General features: G+C 42.0%; 1 protein-coding gene across 1 annotated transcript in view; it reads right to left on the bottom strand.

Moving 5' to 3' along the window:
• The window catches only part of LOC123770291 (dnaJ homolog subfamily C member 8), a 55,899-nt gene extending 45,628 nt beyond the window's left edge, over positions 1 to 10,271 (bottom strand). Inside the window, exons 1-3 of the mRNA XM_045762002.2 lie at positions 10,127 to 10,271; positions 6,448 to 6,606; positions 4,112 to 4,178 (exon numbers count right to left, since the gene is read on the bottom strand). Coding sequence (XP_045617958.1) covers positions 4,112 to 4,178; positions 6,448 to 6,606; positions 10,127 to 10,216 — 316 coding nt within the window. The 5' untranslated portion in view covers positions 10,217 to 10,271. The remainder of the gene's footprint in view (positions 1 to 4,111; positions 4,179 to 6,447; positions 6,607 to 10,126) is intronic.
• Positions 10,272 to 13,988: the final 3,717 nt, after the last annotated feature.

Raw genomic sequence — 13,988 nt, 5'->3', positions numbered from 1 at the left:
GGCTGCCTGGTGGTGGTAATTGCTACTAACAAGTCTTACAATTATTTGAGTGAATCCCTTGTTCCATGTGACTCATTGGCTGTAGCTTGTTTGATGATTTTTCGTGGCTTTGTTTTCCATGAACCCTCCAGTTGTCTGTAAAGCTGATCTGAAGATCTGGAGGCTTCCTCTGGCAAGGTGGCAGAATGTCACCTGCTCGCTGCATCTGTGAGGGAAGCCTAACAGAGCTAACCAGGCTGGTGTGACCTTTTAGAATGAAGCAATCTCAGGGGGATAGCTTCCGGGAGTCACAAGGAGTCACAAATCTTCCTCCAGAAAAACAATATAGATGGGAAAATGAGAACACAAATAATTCTGAAAGTATTTAGTTACAGATGGATGTGAAGTAAAATAAGATTTTATAAGAAAGTAACACTACAAGGGAACAGGAGGGAATGAATAAACTGAACCTCCTAATTAGCAAATAGGCATTAAACACAAAAAATTACAACAAATACCACAAATTTGGACTGATTAGTACAGCAAAAGCTTCGCTCCTTGCAGGTCAACATTCGATCCCCAATGGCCTGTTGGGTCGAAGACACCTATGAAACAGTCCTGTAGGGTTTGCACTCCCCATTTGACACTTATTTGACTGCAAATGAAGCTAGTACATATCAGGTGCCTACCGCTTTGCAGGTTTGCTTTGCCTGCTTGCAGCGGTCTGGATTGTGTGGCCGGGAGGATGACCCCAAAGCAGACCCCACAGTTGGTTTGCTTTGTGTTTAGGGAACCAGAATTGGAGGTGTTAAATTCCACCTTAGCTCTGTCCACACCATCTCTTCCTTTCCCTTCTGGTATGGTTGTTAACTACCCAGATGGCACAGATGAAACAGCCACACTGGAAGGCAACAAGAAAGGCACCAACAACTTAAATGAAAGGGAGGTAAGTGTGGCAGGAATCAGCAGACGGTCAACCTAAACCAGAATGGAGAGGACATGACCACTGGAACTGATGCAAGACCCCAGAGGGACAGAGAAAGATGAAAAGCACATCAAGCTACCATTTACCCGAGCCAAGACAGCCACCAGACACAGAAGACCCCGCCAGCTACACACTGATGGGACCAGAATTTGGCCCCCTGAATACAGGCATAGGGGCATAGGGATCTGTTGATATAAGATCACCATAGCACCCAAGAAACAACCACCTGAAAGGTAAAGCACACTAAAACAACAAACTGCTTCAACAACATTTGAAACCATGATTCAAACAAGGTACACACTCGTTGACTAGGTACAACTGTTAGCAACACTTCATTACCAACAAATTTGGCATTTTTCATTCGAAGTTAAATTACCAGTAGCCTTTGAAAACTTTCGTTTTATATTGGTGTTCATTTTGTAAGCTTTATTATAACCAGCAACAAAATGTTTGACTCAATATTTGAGCTCATTAAGCACGTAATATGCATTACACCTGAAATACATACCTACACCCTTGCTCTGGTCAGATCAACACAGACCAAGTGTAGTTTAGAAAGAGCCATGCCGCAGAGGTATCACCCATTCAGTGTATTCGTACCAGATCCCGTAAAATATCCTAGTCCCCTGGTTATATGCCTCAACAATACAAATCTGAGGGTTGATTATTGAGAAATCTCAAGTAAAATTGATTTGTTTAGATTTTACACAGATTTTCAGAGTGAAGCCCAATCAGTAGGTCCCTTGAGCCAACCAGACTGGGCCCAAACAGGGCACTGACAGCTGCTAGACACGGAGTCTCAGAGACAAGACTCAGAAGGATCAGCTTGGTCTTTAAACTGCTGTAATTACACTTTATTGTTACATAGTGAGTGTCTGTCATTAGAAGATCTTTAATTTAAAGGCAACACTTTTGTATTGGCTTTTGTTCAGCCTGGCCTTGCATGGTAGAGGGGTCTCATGGCATTGATCGGGCTCGAGTAGTCAACTCTTGGAACCTACTACAGATAAATGACTGATGGGAGTAAGTTTCTCTGTCTCCAGCTTCCATCTTACTTGTAGACAAAAATAATTAGTTCCATACTTCCCGTCGTGGCCTTATTTTGGTGCCATGGTTCATTTATTTCTCTACAAAACTTCTGGTCCAGTTGCTTCCACAAGATGGTATCTCTGGACTCCACATAACTGCTGCAATATGCACGCTGCCTTATCCCCAATACTATGCTACCATACTCCATGGTTCTCCCCTCCCATTTATTTGGCAGATGGCAGAACCAACCTTGAGCTTATCTTAGATATATTGCTCTAACAATACCAGAGAAAATAGTTTTTTAGAGGATTAACCAGATGCTAGTTACCAGACATCTGCTAGACCAAACCCATCCTTATCACTACTGAGGAGCCTTGGCTCACCTTACATCACTCTGATATTCTCCATCAAAACATCTTGGGTTTGATCCCCACACAAAATGAAGATGCTTAGGCATGTTTCCTTTCACCTGAAACCTTTCTTGTCCTAGCAGTAAACAAGTGCCCAGGAGTTAGTCAACTCTTGTGGATTGCATCCTGGGAAAAGTCAGTAGCTGGCCTATGGTGACCTCAATAAGTCTAACAGGTTTCCTCTCTGTAATTATAAGAAGAGAAGAATATCCCACTGAGAAGAATAAAATGTCCTTTTCTGAGAGGCATCTTAGCAGCCTCTCATTCCCACCTTTTGGTTCTCATCTCACCTGAGATCGTAGATGGGCTGGGTGTAAAGTACAGTACAGTGATCACTTAGCAAGCATTAGAAATATTGCCGGAATGAAGGTGGATGTATTCAAGAGGCACTTGGATAGGTTCTTGCAAGAAGTGCCGGACCAACTGGGCTGTAGTGGTTATGTAGGTGTGCGAGCCGCTCCAAGCAACAGCCCATTGGACCAAGTTATCATAAGTTGAGCCTGGCCTCAGGCCGGGCTCGGGGAGTAGAACTCCCGAAACCCTCTCCAGGTATACTGTACTTCCTTCCACCTTTATATTCAGTAGCACTGCCACCTGATGCTGGTCAGAACAGTTGGTGAATAAAACTTTGATAAAGTCAGAAAATTTCATATAACTGTTATGTTTGCACGAAAAGGTTTGATTAGCCAATAATCATTTACAAGTGGATTTCCAGCCTTTTTTTTTTTTTTTTTTTTTTTAAGCTTTCCAACGTTTAGAAACTGTCATACTAAAACGTCTTATCCTAACCTACCGGACGACCCATTAACAGGAAACGGGACATTCTGTAAATTTTGCAGGCCGCTACTACAGTACAGTACTGTATTTTTTAGTATGACAGTTTTCGGCCTCGGGTAAAGTATACATCAAAATGCGACGTGCTACTAGGACAATGGGTTGGTATTTCAGTGGTTTGAATGTGTTTGTGTGTGTGTCATAGCGAGCAGCTTCCTCAGGGGTAAACTGAGATTTGCTCTCCACTGAACTCCCCGTTCCATTTTGTAGGGAGACGAGACGTGACACAGAGCCCCACTGGTCTGTCTGAACCCTTGTTGGGTCCAGTGCAGCTGGCTAAGGGAAGCTACTAAGGTACCTCACAAAAGAAAGCATTTCAACTCACTTAACACTCTTCTAATGTACTTGCAGCTGTAAGCTTAACTTACAATAGTGAGACACACAAAAAGAAACAGGCACAACATAATTAGATATTAAGTCTGTATACATTATATTACATTGATGTTAAATGCAAGTGGTACTAGCACATGGGAAAGATTAAGCAGATCAGGACATTTTACAGTGCAAGGAAAAAAAAAACAAAGATTTGATGTTTGGGCTTAGAGAATGAATTGAGATCCATACTTGCCAATGGTTTGGACAAGAAATTTGTTTAAAATATTTAAAAAGAGAGAGGTTAGTGATGGGAATAAACCTACATTATGGAGTAGAAGAGTCGAGTGAACACAGTAAACATCTTGTATGGGTATAAGGGGCAATAAACCAATATGATGAGCACGTTGAGAGTGAGTGGCAATGGAGGCATGTCTGTCATTGCCCATCATAATGGTGATAAACCTTACAAAACTGACAGGTCGACAGCTGTCATTTACCCCACAGTAACTTATAACGTTGCTCAAAGGGTTTACCGTTTTATACATCATTAGTTTCTTACCATCAAATGCCTTTTGAGCTCTCTCTGAGTCATCTTGGTTCTTATCAGGATGCACCAGAATAGACATCTGAAAATAAGAAAAAGTGTTTAATTTGGTACACAAGTTGATTGACGGTTGAGAGGTGGGGCCAAAGAGCCAAGGCTTAACCCCCACAAGGTGAGAATTCTAGATGCTATCACTGAGTGTGTGATTCGTGTCACTATGTGTATGCCAGAGACTACAATATCTAACTAGGGTCGGCAGTAAATAAAAAAATGTGTAAAACATGTTTATGCTCATTTTTTGGAGATGAAAAATAGGACAAAATGTAAAAACCTGTAACTTGTTCCAGCATGTCACATGTAACTTGTTCCAGCATATTTGTTAAACCTGTAACTTGTTCCAGTATGTTAGTTAAACCTGTAACTTGTTCCAGTATGTTAAACCTGTAACTTGTTCCAGTATGTTAGTTAAACCTGTAACTTGTTCCAGTATGTTTGTTAAACCTGTAACTTGTTCCAGTATGTTAGTTAAACCTGTAACTTGTTCCAGTATGTTAGTTAAACCTGTAACTTGTTCCAGTATGTTTGTTAAACCTGTAACTTGTTCCAGTGTTTGTGTTTAACCCTGTAACTTGTTCCCGTGTTAGTGTTTAACCCTGTAACTTGTTCCCGTGTTAGTGTTTAACCCTGTAACTTGTTCCAGTGTTAGTGTTTAACCCTGTAACTTGTTCCCGTGTTAGTGTTTAACCCTGTAACTTGTTCCAGTGTTAGTGTTTAACCCTGTAACTTGTTCCCGTGTTAGTGTTTAACCCTGTAACTTGTTCCAGTGTTAGTGTTTAACCCTGTAACTTGTTCCCGTGTTAGTGTTTAACCCTGTAACTTGTTCCAGTGTTAGTGTTTAACCCTGTAACTTGTTCCCGTGTTAGTGTTTAACCCTGTAACTTGTTCCAGTGTTAGTGTTTAACCCTGTAACTTGTTCCCGTGTTAGTGTTTAACCCTGTAACTTGTTCCAGTGTTAGTGTTAAACCTGTAACTTGTTCCCGTGTTAGTGTTTAACCCTGTAACTTGTTCCAGTGTTAGTGTTTAACCCTGTAACTTGTTCCAGTGTTAGTGTTTAACCCTGTAACTTGTTCCCGTGTTAGTGTTTAACCCTGTAACTTGTTCCAGTGTTAGTGTTTAACCCTGTAACTTGTTCCAGTGTTAGTGTTTAACCCTGTAACTTGTTCCAGTGTTAGTGTTTAACCCTGTAACTTGTTCCAGTGTTTGTGTTTAACCCTGTAACTTGTTCCAGTGTTTGTGTTTAACCCTGTAACTTGTTCCAGTGTTAGTGTTTAACCCTGTAACTTGTTCCCGTGTTAGTGTTTAACCCTGTAACTTGTTCCCGTGTTAGTGTTTAACCCTGTAACTTGTTCCAGTGTTAGTGTTTAACCCTGTAACTTGTTCCAGTGTTAGTGTTTAACCCTGTAACTTGTTCCAGTGTTTGTGTTTAACCCTGTAACTTGTTCCAGTGTTTGTGTTTAACCCTGTAACTTGTTCCAGTGTTTGTGTTTAACCCTGTAACTTGTTCCAGTGTTTGTGTTTAACCCTGTAACTTGTTCCAGTGTTAGTGTTTAACCCTGTAACTTGTTCCAGTGTTAGTGTTTAACCCTGTAACTTGTTCCCGTGTTAGTGTTTAACCCTGTAACTTGTTCCAGTGTTAGTGTTTAACCCTGTAACTTGTTCCAGTGTTAGTGTTTAACCCTGTAACTTGTTCCAGTGTTTGTGTTTAACCCTGTAACTTGTTCCAGTGTTTGTGTTTAACCCTGTAACTTGTTCCAGTGTTAGTGTTTAACCCTGTAACTTGTTCCAGTGTTTGTGTTTAACCCTGTAACTTGTTCCAGTGTTAGTGTTTAACCCTGTAACTTGTTCCAGTGTTTGTGTTTAACCCTGTAACTTGTTCCAGTGTTTGTGTTTAACCCTGTAACTTGTTCCAGTGTTTGTGTTTAACCCTGTAACTTGTTCCAGTGTTTGTGTTTAACCCTGTAACTTGTTCCCGTGTTAGTGTTTAACCCTGTAACTTGTTCCCGTGTTAGTGTTTAACCCTGTAACTTGTTCCAGTGTTAGTGTTTAACCCTGTAACTTGTTCCCGTGTTAGTGTTTAACCCTGTAACTTGTTCCAGTATGTGGTTGTTTAAACCCTGTAATTTGTTCCAGTTTATTGAACTGTGCCACTTGTTCCAATGTAAGTGTGATTGTTTACTGCAACTTGTCCCAATATGTGCATGATTGGTTAACCACATAACTTGTTTCAATCACCCAAATTATTTTTAAAACAAAATACAGCAAATTAGGAAGTTTTATCTTGATAAACATACCCTTCTAAATTTTTTCTTGATATCATCGATGGGAGTCCTAGGGTCGACCTGCAACACTTCAAATGGATTGAGATTGGCATACGATGCCCCAGGCCGCAAGAGACGGTCAATCTGCTGCTTTGAAGTCAACACCGAATCTCTCTTCTCTGTCTCTTTAAGCTAGAAAAATTCAGAGCAAATGTTTATCATATATAGAAAAAATAGGGAATAAATTACTATACAGTAAAATATATTTTATATTGCACTGTATACACCTCAATAAACTTATTTAATTTTCAATTTCAATCTCATTCTCATAATTTACTATTAATTTTCAATTTCAATTTCATTCTCATAATTCACTATCATTTTCCTGGACTATGGTATGTTTGTTATGCTCACTGAATTTTATGAAGTTCAACATTATTATTCCTAGGTTATTTATATGCCTTTCTCTTCTATGGATGAAGAAATCTGATTGTATCACTGCTAACTTTTTGTTAACTCTCTCTTTCTCTTAAGCTATCAATATGAGCCCATTACGGAGATGCTAATTAAACTAAGGCCCCATATAATTCCCATAATATTTCCTATCTTTTACCATGTATGTATATAGATACCACACTGGCCTTTGTTCACTCGTCAGGCACATCACCGGAGTGGTAGACGGTTGGAACAAGTAAGGTGGTGGTGGTGGAGGCCAAAACCTTCAGTGGTTTTAGAACACAGTGTTATATAACAAAGAGTGCTGGGAAGACAGGACACCATGAACGTAACTCTCATCCTGTAACCACACTTAGGTAATTACTTACCATTGTATCCACCATCACCTCACTCAAAGGAACTTTTTTCCCTTAAAACTGTTTATAGCTTCTCTAAGTTCCCCTTTATCAATACTCCTCTGTTATATTGTTCTTCTGCCACTAACTGTACTCATTCCAAAACATGTTCTGCTGGAGTTATCAGATCAGCCCATATCTTTCATTTACCGGGAAGGGTCCCAGTAGTACAGTCGGGTTCGTTCTCAATGCACAATCGATAATTCCGGGTTCGAATTTCGGACGGTGCAGAATGATTGGGCACATTACCTTTCACCTAATGCCTCTGTTCACCTAGCAGTGAGTAGTTACTCAGGAGTCAGTCAACTTCCTGTGGGGTTGCATCCTGGGCAGGGTCAGTAATTTGGGGGGGGCCTCGATAAAAGCCAAACGTGTATGAATACACTCTGGCTTCCTGTCCCCTGACACAGTGAATTATTTTATTACTCCCCTCCCCCCCCCTCTCTCTGCCACTTTGACTATCTTTAACCTGTCAGTAAAAAAAAAATTGTATGCTTTTCTTTCTTTCCTATCAAATTCCTCATCTTACCTTTTGATTATCCATTTTCCTTACAACCTTTGACTATTATATTCTATCTATATTCTCTGTTTCACATCACCCACCTTTGTCCCCTACTATATCCCATGTGTCATCCACACTTGCTCCTTGCTTCCTCAAACTATGCCCACCTTTCTGTGTTATCTATTTTCATTCTATCCTCAAATTCCCTTAAATACATTCTTCTTACCAGTCTATCATCACCATTTATTAAACATATCCATACCATCTTTGCATTAATCCAGACCACTTCATTAAAAAGTCACATATAACACACACAGTTATAAACCCATGGATTTGTCTACCTGCCGAAGATATAGATGCCAAAACGCTGCTGAATTTCAGAATCTAACTCGATAAATTCACCAGTACAAATAGGGGGGGCTTTGCACAAGCCACAGATTTCCTTTCCACATCATGGCCACTAGAAATGGTGGCCATCAGGGCTTCCTGTCCTTAGAGGTCATTAGAGATGGTGGGGCCTCAAGCAAATTTCGGTACGATCTGAATCTCATAGTTATAATAATAATTAATTTTTCAGGGACTGGCACACCTGTTTATATTTATCATTAGGCCCATATCAATCGTGGTCCCCCAAGATCAAACTAGTGACACTCTCAAGGATGCAACCCCACAACAATTGACTAACTGAGGGCACCTATTTACTTCTAGGTGAACAGAGGTGACAGGAAATGCACCCAACCATTTCTGTCCTGCCAGGGATACAAACCTAGGATTCCCAATTGTGGATTGAGAATGAACCCGACTGTACTACCGAGATACTACCAATTTTTTTTTCAGGGATATTCCTGTGTGGGCCCTAAGCCTCTGGCTGGCCTACTAAGTGTTGCTTGTTTTTGTTTTACTTGGGCGGAGTATGAGTATTTATGACTCGTATGGTCGCTTCAGTAAGATTTTGTCCCATGTGTTTAACAACTTCTTCTGCTCTGTTGAATCTAAGTTGAAATCTTAATTGGTTTGTAACTGTGCACTGTGTTAGATAATGTTCCAGTGGCCTGTTGGGCATTTCTCCACAGTGTACTACCAATTGACTACCTTGTGCACTCCAAATCCTTCCACGACATTAAAAATTATTACAATAAACAAACATTAAATGTGCTAATTAGAACTAGGATAATGATGCATTTTAAAGACCTGGAGCTTATGAAATATAATTTCACAAAGCAAAATACATGAAACCCTTACTCACATATACTTAAATATTTAAAAATATTTAGAAATCAATATTATCACATTGAATTATCACAATGATATTTAAAAATCCATATGATAATACAGTACAGAATTACCATTATACAAAAATGCACTAACTTGGTAAAATAACAGAATTGATTGATGAACCAAAAGTTATTCTAAAATTTAAAATGCATGATTGTTCCACACATCATTAAATAGACCACATTTGAGAATGCGCACCAATTTACTTTTAATAAGTAGTAATTAGATTCATGTGTATATTGAAGGTTAAGCCAGCATATGTAGTGTGGATGTCTGATACAGAAAGCTTGGACACTGCCACAGGAGTCACAAAACTTATTAAAACAGATTATAGAGTAGGATGATAGGCTGGTCTGGGACTGGGCCGTGGGAACATTGAGCTCCGAAATCGTCACAAGATAAGGTAAGGTAGGTATAACTAGAATTTTACAAATAGCGATAATTGTTTCATCCTTTAACCAAACTAGTAGTATCGAACCACAGCTCCAGAAACAATTAAATTATGATATATCATTCGTTAAACAGAAAACATGAAAAAAATTTTGCTTACATTTCATTAGGTTAGGTTAGGTTTGCTGAAAGTTTAGCAATGACATACAATTAATACTCTTGGGGCTTTTTTTTTTTAATGTATTCATGTAGTGTTCCATAGGCCTGCAAGCAAATTGTACAACATCCCAGTTGAGTGCCTCCAGAGCTGCCTACAGGGCTCTATCCAACGAATAAAACAAAAATTACAGTTCATTGTTGAGATGATTGACCATTCACTCGCGCGTAGTTGAGTAGGTTTCTCAGAGATAAGTAATATGTGGAACACCACAACTGTGATAAAAGTTGTACATCAAATGGCCGTACTTCTTCACTTACTACCCATCCAGGGCCAGAGACCCTGTGCATACTATGGTCTCCACACACCTGTAATTACAAGTTAATTCTCAACCTTTCGCGCATATTTTATGTAGAATATACTTGTATTATTATCGGCGCGTGAGGGGGCAGGCAAGGCTGGCGACTTGGGCCGCCCCTCACCCCCTCACTGCCGCTCTTCACACCCCTCACAATAATCTACAAAGTCACTACTAACGTCCTTGTAGAAGACATCAAACTTATTGTCGCCTTCGCCCGAGACACCACCGGAATTAGACCCAATGGGCTTGAACATCGGGGACGCCATCACGGCTTGTTTACAGATGCTGGTCGAGGGAGCCTCAGTGTACGCCGCCCGTACGCCAGGGACACCTACTCTAATTAATAATAATACCATAAATAATTACAATAATAAGAATAAAAAACAAATATAATAGTAATAACAGTTTAAATATATATAAAATACATTTGAAACATATTAGAGTGGTGTATTCGCTGGTACAGTGTAAATTATATAAAGCACTAAAAGAACGTTTCGGCAGCTCATCCTTCACTGCTAACTGTCACTTTGATTATTCATAATGATACATTAATCATTTTAATTTATAAGTAGTTAGTTATTTAGCCTAGAGACTGTACTTGTGGTCGTCCTCCAACACATTGTCGATACATACTTTAAACTGTAATTTGTTGAGTAATTTGGGGGTACAGTTCTTGAGCCATTTATTTATTTATTTATTTAGTTATTTTGTTATTTAGCTAGTTAGTTAGTTAGTTAGTTCGTTAGTTATTTTATTTATTTAGTTATTTTGTTATTTAGCTTGTTAGTTAGTTAGTTCGTTAGTTATTTTATTTATTTTAGTTATTTATTTGTTTATTCATTTATTTATTTATTTATTTATTTATTTATTTATTAAGTAAGTAAGTAAAGTAAAGTAAATTTTATTCAGGAAAGTACATAGTTGATTTACAAACATAATGTTGGATTTATAGATAGAGCTGGTACATACAATACCTAAAGCTACTTCATACCCAAGACTCTAATACAAATTAGAGGTATTGTCATGCAATATTCAGAGCTGGCAGGTCCACCATCGACATGGTCTTTTCCTTCAGACAACTGCAGGAGAAATGCAGGGAACAGAAGCAGCCACTCTTCGTAGCCTTCATAGATCTGACGAAGGCCTTCGACCTCGTCAGCGGGGATGGCCTGTTCAAATTAAGATCCTCCCCAAGATCGGATGCCCACCCAGGCTCCTCAGCATCATCAGATCTTTCCATGAGAACATGAGGGGCACCGTGGTCTTTGATGGCCTAACATCAGACGCCTTTGACATCTGAAGTGGAGTAAAGCAGGGCTGCGTACTGGCTCCAACACTATTCGGGATTTTCTTCACAGTTATGCTGCGGCACGCCTTCGGATCTGTCACGGAGGGCATCTACCTCCGGACCAGGTCAGATGGAAAGCTCTTTAACCTCGCCAGGCTGAGAGCCAAGACGAAGGTTCGGCTGAGGTGTCTGCACGACTTCCTTTTTGCCGACGACGCAGCAGTTACTGCCCACTCAGCTGAAGACCTCCAACGGCTCATAACCCGCTTCAGCGAGGTCTCTCAGGCTTTCGGACTCACCATCAGCCTGAAGAAAACACAAGTCATGGGACAAGGAGTGGACTCCCCACCTGACATCGGCATCTCCGATTCCAAACTGGAAGTCGTTCACGACTTCGTGTACCTGGGCTCCACAATCTCTGACTCCCTCTTTCTTGATACGGAGCTAAACAAAAGCATCGGTAAGGCATCTACTACCATGTCCAGACTGACAAAGAGAGTGTGGGCCAACAATAGGCTAACTGAGCATACTAAGATTCAGGTTTACAGAGCCTGTGTCCTGAGCACTCTCCTTTATGGCAGTGAGTCTTGGACACTCCGCGCCCGTCAGGAAAGACAGCTGAATGCCTACCACATGCGCTGCCTTCGACACATCTTGGACATCACCTGGCAGGACAAGGTGACAAACAACAACGTCTTGGGGAGAGCAAGAATCACCAGCATGTACACAATGCTGAAACAGAGACGAATGCGCTGGCTCGGGCACGTTGTGCGAATGGGCGACGGCAGGATCCCCAAGGATCTCCTGTACGGAGAGCTGATGCAGGGAAAGCGTCCAGCAGGCAAGCCCCAGCTACGGTACAAAGACGTATGCAAGAGGGACCTGAAAGCCATGGACGTCGATCTTGCTATATGGGAGACACTGGCTGCAGACCGTTCAGCCTGGGGTCAGTCTGTTCAAAGAGGTCTCTCCAAGTTCGAGGAGTCACTTGCCAAGGAATCGGAGGCAAAGAGACAGAGAAGGAAAGCCGGTAGTCAGGAAGACAGACCAGAATCGGACTTCGTTTGTGCTCGGTATGGGATGGACTGCCACTCTCGGATTGGCCTCATCAGTCACACCAGACGCTGCACCAGGATTGACAACTAGGGCGCAACTCCATAGTCTCCCGAGACTGAAGGATGCCTACTACTGTCAGGCAACATCACGGTGACAAGGTAACTGAGGAAAGGAGGATAGAAGCATAGACCAGTGAATCTATACGATGGTACAACAAGGTTGCAGCTGGCAATCCCAATCGTTATGGCCGAAGAGGAGGAGGACGAGGGAGAGAATCAGTGATAGCGAGAATCCATCTTGGATACGAATATCTATGGAAATATGGAATGGAAACAACAGTTGAGCAGCGGAGTTGCAGAATCTGTGGTGAGAGTGACGGACACCGCCTTGACCACTATCTACGTGAATGTGAACACCTGAGAGACATCAGAAGTATGTGTAGAATAATAAACCCCACATTGCTTGAGTTAGGAAAACACTATTTGTCAAATATTGATACTGTTCTTAAAAGATTCCCCCGTTTTGCACCTCTCAAGATAGCGTAAGCTTTTAAGGGTTGATAGATGTTAATCTTCTTGTTTGAGGAGCTGTTCACTTGAGACAGTTAAGCAAGTCCCAGCTATGTCTGGGTACAAGTGACAGGATGAACAACCCAGCGGGTTTTCTTCCTATTGGGGAGTGTTGTACATGCTGCTATGGCGGTGTGTCCACTCACAAGATGAGTGGCGCTGCCCAATACTGTCACTATGGCGGTGTGTCCACTCACAGGATGAGTGGCGCTGCCCAATACTGTCATTATGGCGGTGTGTCCACTCACAGGATGAGTGGCGCTGCCCAATACTGTCACTATGGCGGTGTGTCCACTCACAGGATGAGTGGCGCTGCCCAATACTGTCACTATGGCGGTGTGTCCACTCACAGGATGAGTGGCGCTGCCCAATACTGTCACTATGGTGGTGTGTCCACTCACAGGATGAGTGGCGCTTCCCAATACTGTCACTATGGCGGTGTGTCCACTCACAGGATGAGTGGCGCTGCCCAATACTGTCACTATGGCGGTGTGTCCACTCACAGGATGAGTGGCGCTTCCCAATACTGTCACTATGGCGGTGTGTTCACTCACAGGATGAGTGGCGCTGCCCAATACTGTCACTATGGCGGTGTGTCCACTCACAGGATGAGTGGCGCTGCCCAATACTGTCACTATGGCGGTGTGTCCACTCACAGGATGAGTGACGCTGCCCAATACTGTCACTATGGCGGTATGTCCACTCACAGGATGAGTGGCGCTTCCCAATACTGTCACTATGGCGGTGTGTCCACTCACAAGATGAGTGGCGCTGCCCAATACTGTCATTATGGCGGTGTGTCCACTCACAGGATGAGTGGCGCTGCCCAATACTGTCATTATGGCGGTGTGTCCACTCACAAGATGAGTGGCGCTGCCCAATACTGTCACTATGGCGGTGTGTCCACTCACAGGATGAGTGGCGCTGCCCAATACTGTCACTATGGCGGTGTGTCCACTCACAGGATGAGTGGCGCTGCCCAATACTGTCACTATGGCAGTGTGTCCACTCACAGGATGAGTGACGCTGCCCAATACTGTCACTATGGCGGTGTGTCCACTCACAAGATGAGTGGCGCTGCCCAATACTGTGACTATGGCGGTGTGTCCACTCACAGGATGAGTG

Source organism: Procambarus clarkii, chromosome 14 (genome assembly GCF_040958095.1).
Source record: "Procambarus clarkii isolate CNS0578487 chromosome 14, FALCON_Pclarkii_2.0, whole genome shotgun sequence".
NCBI lineage: Eukaryota > Metazoa > Arthropoda > Malacostraca > Decapoda > Cambaridae > Procambarus > Procambarus clarkii.
Note: the sequence above shows the minus strand (reverse complement) of the source record. Positions and strands in the feature narration are given on the sequence as shown.